Source organism: Manis javanica, chromosome 4 (assembly GCF_040802235.1).
Source record: "Manis javanica isolate MJ-LG chromosome 4, MJ_LKY, whole genome shotgun sequence".
Classification (NCBI taxonomy): Eukaryota; Metazoa; Chordata; class Mammalia; order Pholidota; family Manidae; genus Manis; species Manis javanica.
In genome coordinates, this window is record NC_133159.1 from 157,609,300 (window position 1) to 157,635,215 (window position 25,916).

Genomic DNA, 25,916 nt, shown 5'->3' on the forward strand with positions numbered 1-25,916 from the left:
CTTGTTAGTAATATTTATATGTTTATGGCATTGACAGTCCATCCTTTGCCATCAGTGATAATTAATATTTAAATGTTTCTCTGAAATAGTTTAGAAAATAGTTATATCTTGTGGTTAATATATGTATTAGCTTTTTAAATTCATAGCAAGGTCTTGGATTATCAGAAGGTGTCACCGGCAAATATAAGGTTTATTTAGTTTTTATTCTGGTAAAATACATAACATAAAATATTACTGTTTTAACCAGTATTAAGAATACAGTTCTGTGGCATGAAGTACATTCACATTGTTCTGCAACTTTAAAGTTTTTAAACAGAAAATAATACCCATTTCTTAATCCATCATATTTTCATCTTTCTCCCTTAGTACTTGTTATTTTCTGTTTATCAACTTTTCTTTTCTTGTAGATGCTGAGGAGTTCTTGGCGGAGGGCTTAAGGAACGAGAACCTCAGTGCTGGTGCAAGGGACAACAGGGACCATATTCTACGAGGCTTTCAGCAAATAAGAGCTAGGTTTGTATGAATTAGTTCCAGTTTTCTTCTTCATAAGCTTTAAAACAACTTATAATCACTGTAATAGTGTACAAACTAACAAGGTAAGACATACTTGTCATCGCTCTTGAGACTTGGTAGAAGCTTGATAAATATTCACTGAACTGAGTTGGAGGCAGGTAGCGGTAGTATAATTTACAGAAGTGGAAATATTTTGATAATTATGTATCTTAATAATTATTCTGCTGTTAGCTTTAGGTTGTTGTGTTGGTTTTTATCCAAATTACTGAAAGGAAGATGTTAGGCAATTCAGATAATTAATGTTTGTTATGATTTGGGGTCCTCGTGTCCTCATTTTACTTTCACATCTCCTTCCCTAATAGAAAACTCAAAACAGACTTTTCTAGTTGATTCTTTGACGATAGTGGAATGTTTTAGTCCCAGACTGGGTTGGAATATCTTGCTCAGTGAGTTTCTTTAATAAGAGGTCCTGACTCTAATCTGTGCCTTTTAGGATGTGAGCATCTGATATGTTTACACTTGCTTGGGAGGGAAAGAAATACAAATTTTCCTTCCTAGTGTTTCTCCTGACCACCTCTCTGCTTGAAATATAGTAACTGAATGAGAGTTGGGAATAAGTGAGTGTTATTTTAAGCCTTTTCCATCTCAGTGGCAGTGTGGTTCAAAATGATTGAACTGGTTACTCTTAGAATAAAAGAGGGAGCATGTGCAAGGTTATGACTGGATTTAATTTGTGTGGCTGACCAATCTTAGCTTTTACTTTCGAAACCTCATTGAAACTCCATAAAACAGGGGATTTTATCCTTTGGAAGGGCACAGCCAGAATCTCTTCCCTCCAGGAATGTGAGAAATAACCCCACAAGATGCCCTGCTGGATCTTAATCGATCTTTCCTGCTGGCTAATTAAGCATCACTTTTACTCCGCAACTGGGGACTATGTAATTATCAGCCTGGGTTGCCCTAAATAATTGAAACAAACAGAATGCAGAAGATGGGAGCTTTTTGCAGAAGTGAGGATATCTGTAATTTTTGGTAGGCTGGAATAGTGTTCAAAACAGACCTCTCCATAGCATTACTTTTCAAGTAGGTAAATTTAGGCTTAGTTGTATACCTGAAGGCTTAGTTGTTAACCCAGATTTTTTTATTTTTACAAGGTGACTTTTGTATTATAGGATTATTGTAAGGATAACATGAGGGATAAAGGTGGAATTATTTTAAATTGTTTTATAGGGAGAAGGATGCCCAAAATGTAATTGTGTATATGGTGGAGCTATTGGTATAAATCTGTGATAAGGAGTGCAGAAACAATTTTACTGCGTCTGTATGGACAAATATACAATGAGGAGGAATTCTCATTTCCCATACTTGTACCATAACATTTAGAAAAGTTTAAGTTTCATTTGAAATTGGTAACAGAAGGAATAAAAAGTGATTTTTGTGGTGATTTATGTTATCAGTTGCATATTACTTCTTAGTCCTCTTTGTAAATGCCTACACACACAAATGCACACATAGAAGCTGTGTTTATTATGGGGTAGAGAGAGTTCCTGTTCTCAACTTGCTGTGTGGTTTGTGGGATAAGACATTCAGGAAATAATCAGCAGGAGCTCTAGGGAAACATTTGCATTGTTGATGAGAGCTTTCTGTTCATTGATTTGTTGCAAGAAAGATGACACTTTATTTAGAATTTCATAATTATCAGATCATGGAGGAAATGAGGAGCCAGAAATTAGATACTGTACAAGAAAATGGAAAAATGAGGCTTTCCTTTGGCAAGTTGTTTGAAATTGCCTTACATCCACCTACTCAGTCATCATCCTGTTAGTGTGACCCTTGTTATACCGAATCTTCTTCAGCCATATTGCCTGTATAGTTCCATTTATGGCTGGTCAATGTTATGTACTTTTATGTATTGATACCAGTTGGTTTGAAAGCACTGAAAGCTTGTACAGTGCCAGCCACATTTCCTTTTGTTTTGTTGTAGTTGATATCTCCCTCAGAAAGTTGGGTGAGGAAAGGAATTTGGAAGTCATCCAGACTTAAGAGTTAAGTGGATATGTAAAAGAATCACTGGAAGTCATTTAAAAAGTTGTATCTTTAGTCATATTAAAGTGATGATATTTTAGGGGTTTGCCATATTTTGGGAGGTAGAGAACTATCTAAAACTGTAATTTGGCACTTCAGGGCTTACTTGGAAGGCAGGTAAGAAATCTCTAGCAGAATAATCTTGGAAAGCCACTGGATAAGTATAAGTACTGTATTTGTCCCACATACAGCTTTCCACTTTACGTTGTTTCCTTGCTTCAATTCTTTCAACTCTTTCCTCAACATTGAGCTGCTCAAGAACGAGAATAGGGAAGTGAAAATAGCACTGCCTCTGATTCTTAATACATTTTTGGAACTTGCCCCCAATTTTTATGGTGGCTCAGAATCCAGTGGTATTTGCCACAACTGTGGACTTGCTGTAATTTAAAGTGCCTGACTCTATCACAGCGGTTACAGTGTGCCATTTGCTACCTTTCTGTTGTCTAGAGTGATTGACCCCAGGAAATGAGAGTTGTATCGATTCATGGATGTCCTCCAAGTGCTCATCTGTTCTTTGGAACAAGTAGCTTAGCTAGTCTCTCTCTCCTCCCAGACCAAAAAACAAAAAATAAAATAGTATCTGGATCTCTATCTGCATACTAGTGTTTTTGGCTTGAAAGTATTAGCAATGAAAGATAATGTTTTCTATGCAAGACAAAATAAAAAAACGAATGACAGTTTCTGTGTGTCTGAGGAAATGAAGCTCTGTTGTATTTGATGTCCCGAGCTGCGGTGTTCATTGCTCTTTTTCAAACTGCCTCCTATTTAATCCTTCTCCCTAAATAGTAACGGCTTTCACATTCTGAATCCAAGTTTTCACTGAGCTCTTTAGAGAATGATTAGGATGAAAGCCAGGCAGAGGTTCCTCTTGTTTTATTATGGTGGTCACTGCTGGATAAGCATCAGATGGGAGACACCTGGAATGAAGCAGACATGCTCTGCACTTAGATGCTTGATGGCCTTCATATGCATTTGGAGAAACAGTCGAGCATTTCTTAAAAGTTTGATCAGGGGAGGCCATCTGACAGCAAGAATACATTGAGAGTGGGGGAAGGGATGAAGAAAATAGAGTATTTTTATTACTAAGGTAGGGGTATATTTATTGCTGAGGTAAGGATATATTCTTTCTCGATAGCCCACTTTGCAACGACTAGTCATTTAAACTCACTGTTGGAAGTGCAGACCAGAGCCAATAGAAACAAACTTGGAGTATTGTTTCCTTCTGTGAAACTTAAAGGAGTTCCAAAAAGTGGCAGGTAGATTTATAGCATATTGAAATGGAAAGAAATAAAGAAATAACTTCATGTAACAAGGTTATGGCACAAAACCCACAAACCCCGGGACATTCAATGTGCAGGCTGAAAGAGTATCTTGAACACATCTCATTGTGGGTGGCTGGTGTATAGCTCTGCATGGAACATGATACCTTAATACAAGGATCATAAAAATAATTCCAGTTTTCTTCAGGAACTTTAAAATTTTCTTTTCAGCTTAACATGGATTTAGCTTCAACACAGAATTTAGTTTAAGATTATGTCATTCAGATGTTCCTGTTTTATAGGAAGAAATACAAGGAGTTGTTAGTCTGATACAACTTATGGGACCAAGAGTTTCAAAGTGGTATACTGTAAATATCTCCTTTAATTGCATGGAGAGTTTCACTTTTCCTAAGTGCTGGTTATTGAGTTTAAACACCCTGAAACAAAATACATTCAAATGAAGTGTGCATATCAGTAGATAACTCATGTGTAATGTGCTATTAACGCAATTTGGGTTCCTGGCAAGCATAGCTATGCACTCATAACATCTATCTGTTGTTTCATTTTGCTACTTACACTGGAGTTTCAGGGCCACCACAGAAAAAAAAAGGAGGTACTTGTACAATCCCATCTAAGTTTAAATGGCTCTAAAAAGGCTCAAAAGTCATAGCAATCATTTGACCACATCTTTAAGGTTAATAATTGATTTCTTCCCTTTTCCATCCTATCCCTGCCTCCCAACCTTAAACCAAGAAAGAAAACAAAAGCCCACAACAACTTCAGGGCTCTCAGTTAATCAATTACATGACAAATTCCTGTACTAGTTTTCTGTAATTCAGTGAGTGTACATTGAGATTTCACAGCTGTGTTAAGGATTTTTAGGGATATACTTATGTTCCACTTTTGGTCTCTTGGCTTAACCTGGAAAGGAATATCATATTATGTGTTCTTTTGTTGCAAGTCTCTTGTCCTTTCAGAGTAGCCTGGGAATATATAACTCACCTTTTAACTTTATGATGATGATTGTGTTACTTATTCTTTCATTTCTGGGGCTATCTTGGCAGGATATCTTGGGTGTGGTACCAGATCCAAGATTAAATTGATCCTTTTTTTTTTCCTTTTACACTGGGCTATCATGCAGAAGCTTCTCTCTTTGGGTATTCCATAAAATAAATATTATATATCAGTAACACTGATATATAATACTATTTTAGTATTTTTCATGCTAAGTAATGGGTGGGTTTTTAAAAAAAGCCTGGATGAATAAATTTGTTCCTTTCAAACTTTTTATTAGAAACTCCCACTACTGAGCTCTTTAAACAAAATAACATTTTCTATTAAGAATGAAAGGAATTTTGAAAAGTGGCCTAGAAGGCAGGCAGGTAGCTGAGCTTGTATCCTTTAGACTGGACTAACCTATTAGAATAATGAGCTGGGCATTACTCTTTAGCCATAGTTAGGTCACTGAAATTTGCTTTTCTTATGATAGGTTTATAGCCGTCATTTTCACTTGGCACATTCATATTATTTACTCAATATGGATTTGTCCTGGGAAGTCTCAGAAAATCCTCAGTGTGTATTTTTTCATACATGAAGTTTTTCTATTTGTCTGTAAATAAAGACTTTTAGTTCATACATTGTGTAAAAAGATCATTTGTATGAAATTATTGTCTTCATTTTATTGCTGTTTGCTTTGGCCTTGATTCTAAGTCTCATTTGATCGGGAGCTAGTCATTTATCCAAGTATCATACTATTTTCTCTGCTTACAGAAAGCTGATGAAAAATGCCTCTCTATATTCATCTATTTGCCAGTCTCCAGGAACCTGGTGGCATGGGGCCTTCCTGATTGTGGTTTTCTCTAATTTGCTTGTTTTCTCTTATTTCTGATGTAGACCCATCCTGTATTATGCTTTGTGTGTTACAATGAAACTGGAGCAAAGGGGAGAGAAATGCAAGAATACTGGGTCAGCTGTCAGGAGCCGAACTCTTTGTTCTGATGTGTTTGTTTTCTGTAACACTGACTCAGTTGAAGATTTCCCCTAACCATGATCTTATGTTTTCTTTTTAAGTTTCCTCCCCAAAAATGTTGTTTGGTATTTTTTTCTAAATGTTACAAAAAAGCAACTATTACCAACCAAATCTTGAAACCTCTATTTCACTTCTTTTATTATGTTGCTATGCTTTTTTTTTTCAATTTGGAAAATAATACAGGAAACTTCATTTCCTTGGGATTTTATTTTATTCCTTGATTTTGTTGAAAATGAGTTGGGCCTAAAGTGAGTTTTTATAATCACACCATGTGACTCATTTCTTCTTTGGAAGCCAGATCTTCTCTCCCACTGTGTAGTCTCATCTAGTCTCCCCGAAGTACAGTGCTAGCGGAGTTGATAATGAAATGCAGTCCTACTTATCATGCTCAGCAAAAGACTCAGAGAAGACAGGGGAAAAAATCAATCCCACAGGAACTTCTTGAGTGCTAGATATCCATATTTAACCCCCATGTATTTAAAATGGAAATGAGATATCTTAGGGTTTTAGTTTTTGATTTATACAAGTTGTCACCACCTCCTTGGCAATGGGAATATTTTACAGACCAACTGCTGACCTGTTTGGGAAGATCTTAGCCTGTCGCCCCAGGTCCAGTGTAGTTTCTTCATATTTCTTTCAAAACTCTCAGCGGTGCTTTGCAGTAGCTTTGATTCTTCAGGCTTCAAAGGATGCCCCTTCCAGGGCCAATCTTCTGAAAGAAAAAAAATCAGTGTAGGGGAACAAACAGCTCATAAAGGAAGGGGTAGCTATCCCTGTGGCAGCTCTTACTATAACCCATTAATAGAGAGTTTACGAACGAGTAATGCCACAGTTTTGCAAAGCCAAGAAAATTTCAATTTGATGTTAATGCTTTGTTAACAAATTCCCACTTGGAGTAACCCATCTTCAACAGTCTAGCTTCAAATTGTTTTATCGTAGATACAGTGTGGCTTATATAAGATGCATTATAATTTAATGCTCAAACTCGAGCTCCCTCTTGAGTTTGTGAGCCTTGCTGAGGTTCTTATAATTTACAGAAATTATGCCCACATAATCTCTAAATTAGCAGTTTCTCTAAGCTGTATCAGTGTCTTTCATTTATGAATTCTGCCATAACACAAGGTCCATTTTACAGTTTGGTAACTGAGACCGTCTATCATGTCCACCAAGTGCCTTTATTTCTTTGTTGATGAGACAACTGAGATATAAGAAACTACTCAAAGTAATAGAATCAATAATAGCTTAGGATTTAGAATTCAGAATTTTTAATTGGTTGCTTACTTTACTTAGATAAGCCATTTCAAAAAATGAATTGGCATCTTTCAAAAAATTAAAGATTATTGGTTTAAAAGAACTGTAAACAAATACTGAAGTTTAGTTAATTATATATGCATGATGAATGTATAGAGGTGAAGTGTACAAAAGCCTGCAATTTATTTTAGAGTGTATCAAAAAAAAAAGATGGGTGGATGGATATGTGACAAAGCAAATATAACAAAATGTGAATCATATAGTCATGGTTGTGGGCATATATGGGCATTCTTTTAACTTTTTGCATATTTGAAATTTTTCACAGTGTAATGTTGCAAAAAGTTTCATGTTTGACTTTGGATTTCAGAAACCATGGACTTCATTCACTGTGGTTTCAGAAGACCATAAACTTCCTCAATTTGGAAATATAATAAACATATTTGTGATTTTTTAGGATGACAATTTTATAGTCCAGTTTGTCATTTCTGACATAACTACCTAACTTTAAGTAGCTAACTTTTATACTTTGAAACTTCTAAGCCAGCAATTATTGAGTGCTGAAATTCAATTCAAGCATTCTGCCCATGAGATTCTGAAATTTTGATTTTTTTTTTTTTAAGGAAAGGCAATTTCTGGCTTTTCTCATAAATTTGATAAAAGGAAAGCTAATATGTGATTGGTAGTCTGGTAGGAAATGGAACTCAATTTTACATTTAAAAAACCATTTCATGGTATTAAAAATGACAGAGGTTAGAAACAAAGCTCTTATTCTTTTATTGAACTAGAATTGAAAGTGGCAGAAAATCATTTTGGCCCTAGTGCAGTAAATGTTATCACTAAAACATGTTCAAGGGATATTAGGATAGTCTCTCAAGTACTGGAGACAAAAGTTCACAGAATAAGAACTGATTTTTCTGTCCTTATCTTGAAATTATTAGATGTATAGGAGATGAAAGTATCTTTGCTCTAAGAGGACAGAGGATGGAGTATGTGTTGAAAATGATAATGTCTCCATTCTGAAGAGAGTTGAAATGGAGAGAAAGGTGGTGGAGTGGATGTCTCAGCAGTGACAGGGACAGGAGGGCCAGCACCTGAACCAACCCTAGCTTTGCAGAATCCAGAACTGGAGAAGATTACACTTGTGCAAAACTGTGAGTGGATGATGAAAATAAAAAGCAAGCTATACTATTCATTAAAAGAAGAACTGTTTGGAGATTTTTATTTAACAGGGAGATTAAATTAGAGCTGTCAGCAGCTACTTTATTTTGGAATCTGATAGGAAAGAAATTTTAATGTCATTTGGGAAAAACCAATCACTTTTGAGTGTGCAGTGTGATTATTCTTTAGAATTTTGTGTAAATGGAGCAGGTTGGTAGGCATATGTTTGCTGATCCTATAATGATTAAAATTCAGAATAAGTAAGACTCTTGTGAAATTGAGTTTCCAGGTTCCAGCTAGTGTTCTGTACTGCCATATGGCATAACTAGAATTAATTGCTCTTCTTAGTGTCTTATTCTTTAACTGAGTATCTAGGTGCCCTGCTTGAAACATTAGAAGTTCCATAGAAGTATTTAATCACATGAGATAAATGTTTGACATGTTCATGAAGCAGTGTGCATAGCTTATAGTTGCTTAGAAGAAAAAGCCCTTTCTGAGGTTTTCTATCCCCTCCTCCTGTTTTTATTAGGAAAATAGATGGGTTAGGAGAGTTAGCAACAAAGAAAAGAAAGATTCTCATAACTTTATAGGTCAGTGTAAACAGAAAAGGTAAATCAAGGAATCTCTTTTTGCTGGAGTCTTTAGCTTCTTGAAACTCCAGGTGTGGCCCAGGGACAAGCAACGCCATCACACGGAAAGTTCTTAGAAATATCGAATCTCAGGCTCTGTTGACTCAGACCTACTGAATCAGAATCTGTACTTTAATAAGATCCCAGGGTTATTTGTATACCCATTAACATTTGAGAAACACTGCTTTAACACATATTTTTAAGTTTGTTTTAAATTCAGTTTCTCAGAACTCAGAACACATATTTCTGGAGAGTATAAACTCCTCAAAGGCGTGGATGGTCTTATGTTCATTTAAAGAGAAAAAAATTTCTAACGTGGTGCTGGCATGTGATAGGAGCTCAGTAATGTGAGTGGGATAAATGGAGGAAAACTGTTATAAATGAATTTTTAGGTCCTAGGCTAAACCTTAGAACAAGAGACCCTTTTTATTAGGATATTTGCTATTCGGTAGCCATCCCCACATATTCTTTTCCAGAGATAGGATGCTTTATTCTTATTGAGCATTAGGGGGTGTACAGTCATTTGTAAAGACGGTATCCATCTGTTCAGATGTCTCCTATGATCACAGTTCTCTAACATTCTGTGATAAAATATTACAAGACTGCTGACTGTGTACTGGGGTTCTGTTGGAACAGAACCAGTCACTGCAGCCATCTTTGTGACCTGCCAGCTGCCCTCTGTCCTTGGTCGTTATCCTCCCTGTTCAGCTTCCCCACTTCCCTGTCTATACCATCTCTCGAATCTTCCCTGATGACCTCTCTTCAAATCCTTTCCCCTAGAATCCATATCCAATATAAGGACTCTCCACGATATCCTCAACCTCTTTTCTTCATCTCTGCCTATGTAAAACATGGTTCTTCTGCAGAAAAGTTTTACATGCAGTCATCTTAAAAAGAACTGCTCATTTTCTGAAAGTGCCATTGTCATTCTTCAAGCTCCTTGCTGCTATTTCTAAACTCTTCCTATTCAGTCTTGTCCAAAATCTCTCCCCTTTTGAGATTTCCATATGTGGCTTTACAATTCTCTGTCCCTCCTTTATCTTTTGAGTTCAGAATCCCTCCTTATCTTTGAAGACTGAACCATTGACACGTTGTTGTCATCTTCACTGTTACAACTGGCCCCCATAGACACTCTCTTTATTAAATTTAGATTGTCCCTCTCTTCTACATCTCTCCATTCATCATGTAAGTCTCTCCTAATATTAAAAAAAAAAACACAACATCCTACACAGTGATTCCCTCTCTAGCTACTGTCCTATGTCTCTTTTTTTTAACAGACAAACTTCTTGAAATAGAACCCATTTCTGCGTTCCTTTTCTCTGGTCACTCTTCAGCCCCCTATAATATAGCTTCTACTCCTATCAAGTTACTCTTGCCAAAGTATCAGTAACTCTCTAATTGCCGTATCCAGGTGACATTGTTCATTCTGTCTTATTTGGTCTCTTTGCAGCATATGACACTATTGGTAGCTTCTTTTCCCTCAGAAAGTTAAAAACTCTCCTATTAATTCCCATGGTAATAGTCTCCCCTGATTTCCCTTTGTCCTTGCATTTATACTCTTGTTTTAGGCTTTGGTTTATTTTTCTACCCTGCCCTCTTTGCTTTTGACCCCCAGGCTTGTGTTTTTCCTCACCCCTTTCTTCTTAGGCAGCTGCATGCATGTCGCGAGCTCCACAACTTCCTCTGTTCACTGCTAACTCCTGATTCTACATCTCAACTGCAGTTCTCTCCCCAAGGCACCAGACAGCATTTTGGATAGCTTCTTTTGGGTGTCTTCTAGGTATCTCAAACTTCACAAAGCTGGGATAGACCCTGCTGAATGCCGACCCAGAAACCACCCTCCATTGTTTCTTGACAACAGAGCCCTACCAGCCTAGGGATAACTTTTCATCTGAAAGCCATTCTGTTTTTTAGCAGTGGTTGGTCTGTGGTTTATATAAGATATACTTTTGGCTCAAGAAATGTAAGAAGAAGACTTTTGATAGCCTCTCACAGGACAGTACCATGCTTGAGAGATAGGCAATATGGTGAAATGCAATAGTCACCTTAAGATACCATTCTGCTCTGAGGTGTTAGAGCAGGAACGTGGAAAGGACCTAGGTCCTTCATGCCATGGTTGGGCCCCTGCATCACCCTGGAATCACGGGTCTCCAAACTTTTTGTTTTGAAGGAAAAATAAATGTCTGTGTGTTTAAGCCTCTGTCACTCAGGTCTTCTGTTACTCACAGCCAGAAGAATCCTGATTGAGTGTCTGGAATTGAACTCATTATTTTATATTCTTCTCACCCATAAAGCCTAATTCTGCTTTCCCCAGGCCCAAGCTTCCAAGGCACAATCCTAGGAGTCATTCTGGACCTCTCTGCCTTCATTCCCCAGACCATCAACAAACCTGCTGATTCCTTTTCCTAAATCTGTCTTCTGCTTTCTGTGCCCTTTGTTCCTGGTTACGCTCTAACCTTCCTGAAGTCTTACTCAGAGCATCGCACACTTCTCCTTTCTGGTTCTGTGCCTCAGGTTTGTCCCTGTTCCAGTTTATTCTGCTCCTTTATTCTGTTGAAAAGTCAAACTTTTAATATTTGTGCTATAGAAGATTAATCGATGTAGAATGATAAGACATACTGTAAGTGAAAAACCAGGTTGAATATATGTATAAAACCTCACAGAGAAGAATGCCTGGAAAAAAACCCACCAAAGTGTCAATGATAATAATCTCTGGCAAGTAGAGTTGGAGAGATTTTTCATTACTCCATTTTGTTTATTTGTATTTTCCAACTTTCTACAGTGAATGTATATATAAGCCTAAGTCGCTGATACCAGAGCCTGTCCTGTTTTAAAAAGGGGCAGGGATTTAAGAGCCAAAGAGTATTTATTTTCTAGGTTGGAAAGGAGTTGGCACTGAGGAGAAAAGAGATCCGGAAAGAAGAAATTAGGCTTTAATTATATAGTGTAGCCTTGGGTCACTTCTGTGCAAACAAACAGCTTTATTTGGAAGTGTGCTTACTATGTGCCTAAACACATGTGCACACATAAAATTATTTTTGAGCCATATGAAATACAGCAGTCCTCTGAGTAATTTATGATGATTTTTCTGAAATATGTTTTTTAAGTAAAGGAAGTTCGTTCTCAAAGTGTTCATTAGATGAGGAATCACTGATAGGGGACAACATCTGTGTCTTAGATATTATCCCTTTGAGCTGCACTGAACTGACACAGGATGAATCCTTCATTAGAAAAGGATTATCTACACATTGTATGACTATTTAGTAAATGATTTGTATTTGTGGGACTAGTTTTCTAAAGTGTGGTGCTTGAGTAAACCATTCACTTCCTCTTTCTCAAAGCCTCAGTCACTATGATTGATGTTTATGTTGGTCATAAAGAGAAATGGGATAAACTAAAAGCAGGGTGAGGATTACAAACTGGAAGCAATTAATTTACTTAACAAATATGTATTGGCTATTTGTTTATTCTTTGTTTGGCATGATGCTAGGTGATCAAGATAGATGACATATATGACAGATCTCTCATTTTTCAAAAAGTTCTTGGGAGTGGCCAGACTGTTGGGCCAGTGCTCTTATGGAGGCTCAATTTCTTCATAAAAAGTGAATAATGATACTTCCTTCATTTATTCAACAAATGTTTATTGAGCATATACTATGAGGAAAGCATTTTTGTGATGAATATAATACAGGTTCCAGTCCTCCTGTATCTAATTTTGAGCAGAATAAACTGAATTGTTATACAGTACACCCAACCTTGTGAGATTGTTGTTATGCATATAAAAGTGCCATACAATAGTAGATACCCAAAAAATATTCCCAAGAAACTTACAGCCCAATGAGAAAGATAAAAGCAGGATGTAAGTCAAGATGTTATGGCTAAACCTTTAGAAGAAGTACATATAGATTATACTGTGAAATCCTAAAGAATGAAATCACTTCTGCCTGGTAGGCAGTGAGAAGCCTTCATGAATGTGATGGCATGATAGCCATGGCTTGAAAGAGGTGGGTTTTTAGTAGGGTAAATCACATACAAAAATGGCAGGTACAGAGATACAGAGGAAATAAAGTTTAACCATGTTTGGGAACCAAAGGGTGATTGTGTGTGTGTGTATGTGTGTGTATAAATAGATATATGTATATATATGTGTGTGTTTGTATCTTATTAAAATACAGATTTCTAGGTCCCTACCCTGGAGATGCTTTTTTAGTAAGTCTGAGGTGGACTTGGGGAACTCATATTTCAATAAAGTCTCCAGGAGATTCTTAAAAACAGGCAAGTATATGTAAAGTTATTTATCAGAAGACCCTATTTTTTTTTTCTAGGTAAGAGAATCTTTGGGTTTTCATTGGAATTTTAACAGTGAGGGGGAAGGAAGGAAGAAGGGTCTGACTGGGAATTGTGAACTGGGAATTGTGATCAGAGGCTGCTGGTTTGGGTGGTGAGGAGGGTCCCCCAGTTTGACTGGGGATAACTGACAGGAGAATGTTCTCAACAGAGCTTAGGACCAGTGAGTAGCTGACATTTCAGCCTAACTAACTCCTAGGGAGAGGGTGGGGCATGGTGAGTAGCAAATGGTATTGGTCCTTCCCTTGGCCTCATGCTTGCTGCTGTCTTATGTGTTTCCTTGTGGCCTGCCAACATGTGGCGACATTTCTGATGCTGGAATTTCCCTTGAAGTAGGACAGAATCCGAAGTTCTGGCCCCACAATGAGTCAAATAAGTCCCAGGATTGACTGTTTGATTGTAGTTGAACTGCTGGTGACCCCTGACCTGTATTGATACAGCAGAAGAACTGGTCACATAGTCATTAGCCTTTAGATCAAAGTCAATTCTATTCTTTATGATTTGGATAATTGGGTACTTCATGTAGCGGTTTAACTATGACCGCTGTAGGTACTGTACAAATAAATAAATGGTAAAGAATGATATCTTAGTATAGAATCTTGTACAATTAGGAAAAAAGTCAAGGTGAGGGCAAAACTGTGAAGTAATTTAAAAATTATTTCTGAATTCCTGTGTACATCTCAGTTCTTAAGTGAAAGAAAGTGTACACATAAGAGTAGGAGATTTTTGAAAATTTCAGTAATTCATTGTAGCTTTTCGAGTGTTTACCAGTAGAAGACTGTTTCTGGATTCTGTTTTTATGTATTTATTTATTCAGACTTTGGTGCAGTATGAGTGAGTGAAATAATATTATATCTTTAATTAGGATTCTGTTGTTATTTTTCGATTAGTCTGTGTCAGTAGCTTTAGCATTTGTATTAAATCATTTTCTTCATGAAAGCTTTTAATGAGGAAACAAATTGATTGTATTCATATATTGGATTCTTGCCACTATGATGTGTATTCAGTCGTGTCTTTTGAAGTATATTTTTGCTAGTCATCTTGTTAGCTGGCTTTGGGGGAAAAAATTTTTCATTTGTAATGAAGGTTTTAATTTAACAAAACTTTCTTATTTTGTCTTTGTCTTCTTCCCTTCCTTCCCTACCTTGATTTTCTTTCTTTTTTTTCCCTCTAGCCTTTGTGTGAGTAGTTTAGAAGAAAATGCAGGTACCTCTTCCCATCTTACATAGGGTAAAATCCACACCCCATAGCATTGCTTGGAAAGCCTTCTGCCTGCCTCTCCAGCCTTGTCTCCTACCCCTCCCTGAAATGCACTCCATGCTCCACTCATGCTAATCTCAGACAGCCCTGATGCTTCTCATGCCCATACACTTAGTTAGGAAGTGTTTATTGAGCACAAGCTCTGTGCCACTGCCCCTTGAGGGCTCAGTGACATAGACAAGAGGATTGTAATGCAGCATTCTAGGTACAGCTGAGAGGTATGCACAGATGTGCTGTGGGAGCGCCTAATACAGGAGACTGAGCTAAGCCTCAAAGGACCATCAAGGGTTTGCTAGGAGAAGGGGCACGAAGGAAAAGTGTTCTGGCAGAGAAAGCAGCAGCACATGAGAGCAGGAGCAGGAGCAGAGCAGGGGGGACCTGAGGGCTGGGGTGCGCCACTGAAGGGTTTCAAGCAGGGAAATGGCAGGACCAGGTTTACATTTTAGGTATTTAGAATAATGATGGTGCTAATATGGTAACAGCTGACATTAATGGAAGACCTGTCAGGTGCCAGGCCTAGTGCCGCCGATCTTTTGTGTTCATTTCCTCAGTTACCCCTCCCCTCCACCAAGAACCATATACAAAGCAAGGATGGTTATTTCTATTTCAAAAGTGAGGAAACTGAGGCTGCATCTACAGTCTCACAGTCACAAGATGGAGGAGCTGGGACTGTACCCCTGAGCTGTCTGCAAAGCCTTTGCTCGCTGCTGCCCGTTGAGGACTTCCTCCTCCATCAGCACTGAGGAGCCGGCTCAGAGAGGAGCAGGGGGCCGGGGAGACGCTTAGGGCATGACCACTTCAGCCTGGGTGAGGCATTGTAGGGGCTTGAAAGAGTTCAGTGCCTGTAGAGATGAGGAGGAGGTAGATTAAAAAGATATTAAGGGAGTAGAATCTACAGACTGATGGGATGGTGTACATAGTCAAAGAAGAGGAGGTCGCAGCACGAGTCCTACGTTTCAGCTGAGTGGATGGAGATGTCAGCCACTGAAACAGGCAACACAAGGTAGGAGAGGTGTGGGACTTGTGGGACCAAAGACATACCTGACAGAGAAGAATAGGATAATGAAATCTCCCGTTTTTGAACATTCTGATGGATTGTTTAAAGTATTTAATATGTACAGACACTACAGTCAAGTCTTCGGTCATTCGTTTCTCCCCAGCCAGCCTGAGCTCCGTGGCATGTGCCCCTCCAGTCTTAGAGAAGACTCCCGTGTGCTTTCATCTCACCAGCCTAGAGGAATCCCAGTCTCAGGTCAATTCAGCTGTCCACCTTCTCGGCTCTTATACCTGGGCAGCTAGTAAGTGCTGGAGAAAAATTAAAGAATTACATTGCTGCTACAGTAAAAAATCTTAGTTTCCACCCTCAGCCGAACCCTTAATGATACCTGGCAGTTACTTTACGTGCTTCATATTAGCAACCTTTCCAATTTTCCTCAATGTTTTTCCCCCCAAATCCTTAGCAGTCTTTATCATAGTGCTTCCCACTCTTGCATGACATCATAGCTTACTTCACTAGACAAAACAAAGGCTTTCAGATTGGAACCCCCTGAGAATCCTGTCCTACCTTGTCCTGAAACATACCTGCTTTAGGCCTCTGCCACCTGCTTGGAAAGCCTGGCCCCTCTTTCTGGCCTCCCTCTGCCTCCTGGGCTTGGCCTCTCTATGACCTTACCCTCCCCTGCAAGGCAACTGCCTCTATCTGATCTCAGATCTTCCCTCAGAAACCTTTACTTCAGGAAGGAAGACAGCTTCTTGTATTAGCCAGACCTGGGTCTTCTTACCCCAGTTTTTACCTTGTGTGTATTTAGCACCAATCACATCACTTCTGCACAATTTGGCCATTTCAGCCAAACTGGCTCATGTTTGGGGCATTTTATGCTCCTGGTCACTCACAGTGTGTCTGGCAAATAGTGGGAATTTGTTCATGAGAGAATGAATTCAGTATTCATAATTTGAGATACAGAGGGCATGTTAATATTGAAAAATATGCCTCACTTAGATAACTCTAAGAACTAGTCCAGCTTAAATTTTTGTGTGCGTAACATTTACTCTCAGGTGAATAATGTGACCATATTCATAACAAGGGAAATACTAAAGGAGTTTCCAAATGATTATCACATTTTTGAACCTGCCCCAGATTCTACATGAGATAAACTGTGGTGGTAGCTCCATAGTGTGGACTTTAAAACTCTTCTGGTACAGTCATATAACCTCTCCCAGGCTTAATTTTTCTCATCTGTAAAGTGAGGGGCTGAATTAAATGTCCTTCACTGTCCTTCCAGCTATAACATTCAATGAGTGATGGGGTCCACAGTCACAGAGTCACATCGTTATGTTATTCACTGAATAGATAACTAAGAGTCTTGGTGGTCCAAGAGTAGCTGTTAACCTGAAGCAAGCAAAAATAAAACAAAATTAAGTTCCAAGTATCAACAGCAACAAAAATGGCAGGGCAAGAACCGAAGATACTACAGTTTAAAATATGGCAACCAGCTGGTGAATGCTGCCTTGTTTTCTCCAGAAAACAAGTTTGGAACCAACAGACATCTCTGACTTTCCTCTTGATACTTATTCCCTGCCTGCCTCCAAGTCTGTTATCAAATCTCTTATCCCTTCTCTTGCGCTCCAGCAGTGTCCTAAACTGCCTCCCAACTTCTCTCCCTCCCTTCCAGGCTGCACATTTCTCTGGTTTGATCAAAGTGGATCATTCCCTGTCCTTAACAACAAGCAAACCAACCAACCAGCCCTTCAGTTACTCCCTTTTATCTACAGAAAGAAAAATAATCTAAACTCTGACCTGACATTTAGGGTATTTTATTTTGCTACAGTGTACCTGGCTAGCATTTTTCTTTAATAGTTTATGAGTTATACTTTGTTGCCTGTTACATGCAGGGAGTATGGGGATTGCATAGACATACAACCGCAATTTGCAATCCTAATGCTAGGACACAGAGGAAGGAAGTTAGACTATAAGTTTCCACTGTTGCGGTAAAAGACCATAATCACTGGCTTATCCAAAAGAGCTCCTGGATTTCTTACTGTTAATATTACGGAGCTGCTGCTGGATTGATCATAGCAGGGATTTCGTGTAGTGAAAGTGTTAGAGAAGACTGTAGTGAATAGAGTTTTACTTAATTTATTTAAAATTTTTATTTGTTTTTTATTGTCTTTGAATAGACTTTTAAAATATATGTATATTTTTTTGGCAATGGGTAATACTGTCAAAATCAGATCCTGTTATTTGTTTATTATTTAATAAAAGTTTAATTGTGACCATTGCATTTTGCAAGTAGGAGAACATCATTTTGTTTTCCAGAATGGGTTTCTAAAATTTATGGATAGACTCAAGACCACAGAAATATTACATCCCCAAAAAAGAATGCAGGACCTTCTTATGACAGGTCCTTCTATTACTTGAGTTACATGCTTGTCTGTTGTTACCGCAGTATTTGTTATTTACTGTCTTATTTTGTCATCTTTCCATGTGTAAATACCTCACATTTTGGACTAGATTGTAAGCTTCTTGTAGGCAGGCATGAAGTCTTGTCCATTTGAAAGATTAAAGGAACTGGGGCTAGAAGGGGTATGAGCTCTCTTCCAGGGCCCTTCCCATTCCTGCCTCACTCTTTCTAAAGCTGATACATGACCCCTGGGTCCCAGCCTCTGATGCCTCCACCAGAGACTTCCACCAGATGGTGCTCTTTTCCCATTTCTGTTCTTGGGTGTCCCTGCCATATTACCCTTTGCCACTTACCGGTTCCTTCTCCAAGATAGTAGATTGAACACTGATAGTAGAAAGAGATTCGAAATCAATGTGAATCTTCCGAAGTGAAAAAAACAGGTTATAGGAAATATCTACAGTGTACAGACTATTAGCGTTGTTCAGAAAAGCCAGTTCCTTGGGCATATCTCTACTGTGTGGTTCACTGCTCAAGGTCAATTGCAAGGGGTTTTCCTACTCTTACCAACTTAACTTGAAACCCTGCTCAAAACTGTGTCCATTTGAATTCTAAGATTCCATTTCTAATGCCAGAATAACACCTCAGTCTTTGCAGTATGCTTGGAGACACCCATTATCAGAGAACAGAGATGGTCAAGAGGGAATAGAAGAAGTCCCTGGACATTAAATTTTGCATTCAGTCTCTCCATTTAGAAGGCATCACTGTTTTGGCATAAAGACTGAAGTTCAAATTTGGACATCCTTAAGTTATCAAGAAGAGATTTGATTTTGTTTATCAGGTGGTTTACCAAGGCAGGGAATGTATGATTGTGTTTTAAATTTCCATAAGTCACTGGTAAAATAACATTTTTAATACTTCAATTGCAAAAAAACAATTCATCTAGATGTTCTAGATTTAAACATTACAGATGTTGGCCTTTCTGGAGAGCAGGCTTTATAATGCCACTACAGCTTGATTCATCTAGCCCAGAGGGTCTTATCATTTTGGAGGAAGAGTTATCGACATTTTTGGAAATGTAATGAAGTTTATGGACTCTCTTCAAAGGAAAATAAACATGTATTACTTCTCACCTATGATTTTTGGAGGTTCATGAATCTCTCAAAGCTCAATGATGAACTCCAAGTTAAAGACTTCTGATCTAACTGCTCCCTAATATTAGGCTGTCTGACAAAACAGTTGTACCTTCTGTTAACACTAGGTTTGTTTTCTGTGTTAAAGCCCATAGAAGAGCAGTTAATACGGAATTCAAGAACATAGGCTCTGGAACCAGGCAGACCTGGATACACATCTTGGCTCTGCCACTTATTAGCTGCATAATCTTGATCAAGTTGTTTGACCTTCCTGAATCTCTTTCATCATCTGTAAAATGGGAATAAAAGTACTGACCTCATAAGGTTATGATGAAGATGAAATAAAATAATATGTGTAAAATATATATAGCACAATGCCTAGCATAAGTTAAGTTCTGAATATGTTTTCATGTTTTATTGTCATCAAGAGATGAAATTCTTTTTCCTTCCTAGTTACCTACTTCACCAGGACCTATCTAACTAGCTGGCTAAGTGGTTAAATCTCTGAGTACTTCAATGTTCATTGTTTAGCTCCATGGTCAAAAATTCTATACTAATGATTAAGGGTCAATAACCTCATTTTTAGCAGAAATCTAAAGTATTTTGTGCATCTTGAGTGGTAAACTAGAACAGTACGTTTGTAGTTTTAAAGATAATGAAATATATCTGCAGATGAACCATATGTATTTTAGTTACCGTTTCATCTGTGGCACCAGAGCAAAGGACTTGTCATATAGAAGACATTCAATAAATATTTGTTGACTGAGTGACCGAATTTTGTTACAAGAGAAATGTGTTTAGAGAAAGAATTAATTTTGCACAGTATTTTTAAGTTTGATTATATTTCCAAGACTTTTCTGCTTAATTTCTTATTTAGAATTCCTGGTCTGGAACTAGTTACTAGGATTGGAAACTTTAGTGCCTTGGTATAACTATGGGCAAGTTATCTCACTTCTTGATACCTCAGTTTCTTCATTTATAAATGGGCATAATAATAGAGTATGGAGGAAGTAAGTTAATAGAAGAGAATCACTTAGAACAGTGCCCAGCAATATATTAAAAAGCTTAGCATTGTAATTATCATTACTATTACTACTACTTCTGCAGCCGCTCAGTAAGAGTCTCTCAGTATGGTGAGTTCAGTTTATTTGTTGAACCCTTCCCTAAAGTAACTTCTCTAAAGTAACAAGAGACAAAGAAGGACATTACATAATGATAAAGCAATCAGTTCAACAAGAGGATATAACAAGTATAAATATCTGTGCACCCAATATTGGAGCACCTAAATGTGTAAAACAAATACTAACAGAACTAAAAGAAATAGACTACATTCAGCCATAAGAAAGAAACAAATCCTACCATTTGCAACAACATGAATGGAGCTAGAGGGTATCATGCTCAGTGAAATAAGTCAGGCAGAAAAAGACAAATACTGAATGATTTCCCTCATTTGTGGAGTATAACAACAAAGCAAAACTAAAAGAACAAAATAGCAGCAGACTCACAGACTCCAAGAAGGGACTAGCAGTTACCAAAGGGGAGGTGTGGGAGAGGGTGGGTGGGGAGGGAGGGAGAAGGGGATTGTGGGGTATCATGATTGGTGCACAAGGTGTGTGTGGGGTCACAGGGAAGACAGTGTAGCTCAGAGAAGACAAATAGGGAGTCTGTGACATCTTACTATACTGATGGACAGTGACTGCAATGGGGTATGGGCGGACTCGATAATAAGGGTGAATGTAATAACCACATTGTTTTTCTTGTGAAACCTTCATAAGAGTGTATATCAATGATACCTTAATAAAAGAAAAAAAAAAGAAACAGACTGCAACACAATCATATTAGGGGACTTTAACACACTACGTATATCAATGGACAGATCATCCAGACAGAAAAATAAATAAGGAAACAGAGGCACTAAACAACACATTAGATCAGATGGACTTAACAGATACCTACATAACATTCTGCCCAAAAGCAGCAGAATACACACTTTTCTCAAGTGTATATGGAACGTTCTCCATAATAGATCACAAACTAGGCCACAAAAAGAGCCTCAATAGAATTATACCAAGCATTTAAAGAAAAGCTAATATCTTCTTAAAGTATTTCAAAACATAGAAGAGGAGGGAATACTTCCAAACTCATTTTATGAGGTCAGTGTCACTCTAATACCAAAACCAGACAAAGATACTACAAAAACAGAAAATTTTAGACCAATATCCCTGATAAACATAGATGCAAAAATATTTGACAAAATATTAGCAAACTGAATTAAAAAATACACTGAAAGGGTCATCCATCACAACCAACTGGGATTTGTTCCAGGAATACAAGGATGGTACAATACTCTTAAGTCAGTTATGCACCACATTAACAAAAAGAAGCATAAAAACCACATAATAATCTCAATAATGCTGAAAAAGCATTTGACAAAATTCAACATCCATTCATGATAAAAACTCTCAGCAAAATGGGTGTAGAGGGAACATACCTCAACATGATAAAGGCTGTATACAACAAACCCACAGCTAACATCATACTCAATGGCAAAAAGCTAAAAGCTTTTCCTCTAAGATTAGGAACAAGACAAAGATGTCCACTCTCACCACTTTTATTCAGCATAGCACAGGAGGTCCTAGCCATGACAGTCAGACAGGATAAAGAGATAGAAGGCATTCAAATTATTAAGGAAGAAGTTAAACTGTCACTATTTGCAGATGATATGATATTATATATAGAAAACCCTAAAAACTCCACTGAAAAACTATTAGAACTAATAACTGGATTCAGCAAAGTTGCAGGATACAAAATTAATACACAGAAATCTGTTGCATTCCTATATACTAACAACAGACTAGCAGAAATAGAAATCAGGAAAACGATTCCATTTACAATTGCACAATAAAGCCCAAAATAGCTAGGAATAAACCTAACCAAAGAGGTGAAAGACTTGTACTCTGAAAACAATAAGACACTCGTGAGGGAAATTAAAGGAGGCACTAATAAATGGAAATCTATCCTGTGCTCATGGATAGGAAGAATCAATATTGTCAAAATGGCCATCCTGCCCAACGTAATTTACAGATTCAATGCAATCCCTCTCAAAATACCAGTGGCATTTTTCAATGAACTAAAGCAAATAGTCCTAAAGTTCATATGGAACTACAAAAGATCCCAAATAGCCAAAGCAATCCTGAGAAAGAAAAACAAAGCTGCGGGGATTATGCTCCTTAACTTCAAGCTCTACAAATCTACAGTAATCAAAACAGTATGGTACTGGTACAAGAACAGAACCATAGATCAATGGAACAAAATAGAGAGGTGAGATACAAATCCATGCATATATGGCCAGTTAATATATGATAAAGGAGCCATGCATATACAGTGGGAAAAAGACAGCCCTTTCAATAGCTGGTGTTCAGAAAACTGGACGGCTACATGCAAGGGAAAGAAACTGGATTACTGCCTAACTTCATACACAAAAGTAAACTTGAAATGGATCAAAGACCTGAATATAAGACATGAAATAGTAAACCTCTTAGCAGAAAGCATAGACAAAAATCTCTTGAACATAAGCATGAGCAGTTTTTTTCTGGACATATCTCCTTGGGCAAGGGAAACAAAAAATGAACAAGTGGGAATACATCGAACTAAAAAGCTTTTGTACAGTAAAGGACACCATCAGCAGAACAAAAAGGCACCTACAGTATGGGAGGAAATATTCATAAATGATTATCTAATAAACGGTTAACATCCAGAATATATAAATAACTCATATGCCTCAACACCAAAAATACAAATAACCCGACTAAAAAATGGGCAGAGGACATGAGCAGATATTTATCCAAAGAAGAAATATAGATGGCCAATAGGCACATGAAAAAATTCTCCACGTTGCTAATTATCAGGGAAATGCAAATCAAAACCATAATGAGATATCACCTTGCACCAGTTAGAATGGCCACCATCCAACAGGCAAGAAATAACAAGTGTTGGCGAGGATGTGGAGGAAGGGGAACCCTCCTACGCTTTTGTTGGGAATATACATTGGTGTAGCCACTGGAAAGCAGTATGGAAGTTCCTCAAGTAACTAAAATAAAAATACCATTTGACCCAGTAATTCCACTTCTAGGAATTTACTGGAAGAAAACAAAATCTCTGATTTAAAAAGATATATGCACCCCTATGTTTATTGCCTCATTACTTACAATAACCAAGATACAGAAGCAACAAAAATGCCCATCAATAGATGAATAGGTAAAGGTGTAGGACCCATAGACAGTGGAATAATTTTCAGACATGAAAAACAAAGAAATCCTTCCATTTGCAACATAGAGGATATTATGCTAAGTGAAATCAGCCAGGGGAGAAAGACAAACACCATATGATTTCATTTATTTGTGGAATCTAAAAATAAAACAAAATGAACAAAATAGCAGTAGATTCATAGACACTGAGAAGTGACTGGTGGTTACCATGGGGGAGGGATTGGAGTGGGTGGGTAGGGAAGGTGAGGGAAATAAAGGGGCACAAAAATTCTTGATTATAATATAAGTTGGTCATGGGATGGTAGTACAGCATGGAGAATATAGCCAATGATTCCTTAACATCTTCCTGTGTTCACCGATAGTAGCTATACTAGTTGGGGTTGAGGATTTAATAATATGGATAACTGCTGAACCACTGTGTTGTATACTTGAAACCAATATAAGATTGTATATCAATTATACTTAATTTTTTTAAAAAGTAAAGCAAAAAAGGAAATCTCTAATTTCAAAAAATGACTTGCAAATTTTGTCTTGCATGTAGTGCTAACCCTACATTTTCAAGACTATTCTGTAGAGTACACCAAGTTTGAAATTTTATTCTTCCATTTTCATTTTTGGAAGCATAAGTAAAGATGAATTTGTTTTGGCTGAATGTAAAAATAATAATCATCAGTATGGTTGCATGCAACATTTTCTCTCTGCTCATTCTGTACTCATCTTTTTCCAGTTCCAAATGTCATTTGCATGGACCTGATGATATTGAGTATTGAATATTGCAGAGGAGTGATAGCTTCCCTTTCACAATGAAGCTGAAGCTTCAAAGAGAAGATTAAAGAAGTGTTTATTATCTATATGCACAGGCTTGATATGAAATTCTCAGGATTTTAGGATAAACACATCTCTGGATGTGTGTTTGCATGCTTTTTTTTCTATATACTTATATTGTGATCTTTATAGTTCAGTTTAAAATTTCTTGTTTTGGACTTGTTGGAGTCTCTGACTAAAGGATAATTGTTTTCAGAGTGAAGGATAAGAATTAGAAGATGTCAGGATTTGACTAAATGCCTCCTAAAAAGTATAGAATTCTCTAGTGTTGAATCATCTTTCCAGAGAATGTGATGAAGGCCACCCATAGGATATGTTTAACAAGACAAGATCAAGACCTTAAATGTGTCCAGCAGAGAGTAATCCATGGTGCCTTCCATTGAGGAATGAGAATGTTTACCTTTTGGCCTTGTCTTTTAGAAGTATCCTTATGAACTGTGGGATAGGGTTAGGGGTGTGTGTGTGTGTGTGTGTGTGTGTGTGTGTGTGTGTGTGTGTGTGTGTGTGTGTGTGTGTGTGTGTTAACAGAATGTAGGGTTGTTACACAATTAATACTTAGAGTAAGAAGAGAAGAATACAGGGGTAGCAGGATAGTTTTATACCTTCTGAAAAAGAATGAGAACTAACATTCCACTTCATGCCACTCTGTCAAGTTCTACATAGGATTTTTATTGACAGAAATATTTAATTATACTGTCATCAAGAATAAAGTAGATTCTGCTATTTATAATAAACTAGGTAGAACTGATACTTTATTTGATACTGCTAAATTGAGTTCTTTCTCCATAAGCAGCCTTCTTAAGATACAGTTACTATTGGCAAAAACAATACTCTTGGAATATGGGACCTTATAAGATCTTAACCAACAAGAAAAACCAGGAAACCAGGAGCACTTTACAGTATGTAGAGAAGGGAAATGAAAATACATGTGTGAGCAGAAGTGGGGACTATGGGGGGAAGTGGACAAAAGAAGAGGTGGAGATCATCAATAACATAATTTGCCAAGAGTTGGCCATTTAACTGACACTACATGGCTAGGCTATTTTCCTGGGTCAATAAATGAGAATAATGTTGGCTGGCAAAGTTTCTGCTGTTGCTATCATTAACATTCTGGAAAGAGGAGTGCACATAGGCACACACATATATACACTTGCACATGCCCACACCCTAATTTCTATTTATATTAAATCAGAGGTTGGGTAATGATTGGAATCAGGGGCTAGGGTGATGCCTTGAGAGATGGAAAATAGCAAGGGAAGATGGCAACTTGCTCACCCCTTTGGTGCTTTGCTTAATTAGTTGTGTTTTACAGAAAAGAGTTTTATGGAAAACTCTTCACAGTGGCCAGGTACTCTGGGAAGCTGCACTGTCTGCTAGGTGGAGATTGACCCATCAAACCAGTAGGTACATCGTATTTAGGTTATAGCTAGTTCCAAATGAAATATGCCCTTACATCGACATGGAAGCTCTTCTTACCAGCTATTACAGCTTTACATTTCCCAGCCTTCTCCTCTTATTCCCTCTCCTTTTCCACTTCAGTGTCAAAGCTGTCCTGAACTTTCCCCAGCCTTTAACCTAAGTATCTTACATTCCCTTCATTTGATTGCTGGCCCAGAACTATTCTGTGAAAGGAAAGGAGCAAGAAAAGTCACTTGTGAGGTTTCTTCTCCACCTTGTCTTCTTTATCTCTGATAATTTCCCACAAATTCATCTCTGGGTTACGGTAACATACTCCCCACTGATTTCATTCCTCTCCATTTT

The 25,916-nt window shown here is 37.7% G+C and overlaps 1 protein-coding gene across 5 annotated transcripts in view; it reads left to right on the plus strand.

The window, feature by feature from the left end:
- SKAP1 (src kinase associated phosphoprotein 1) overlaps positions 1-25,916 on the plus strand; it is a 267,533-nt gene that overhangs the window by 39,681 nt on the left and 201,936 nt on the right. For all 5 annotated transcript variants that reach the window (XR_005056207.2, XR_005056206.2, XM_036999074.2 and 2 more), the window contains one exon: positions 408-513. Coding sequence is in view for 3 of the 5 variants with exons in the window: in XM_036999074.2 (XP_036854969.2) it covers positions 408-513 (106 nt within the window). In the remaining 2 variants the exon portion in view is untranslated. The remainder of the gene's footprint in view (positions 1-407; positions 514-25,916) is intronic.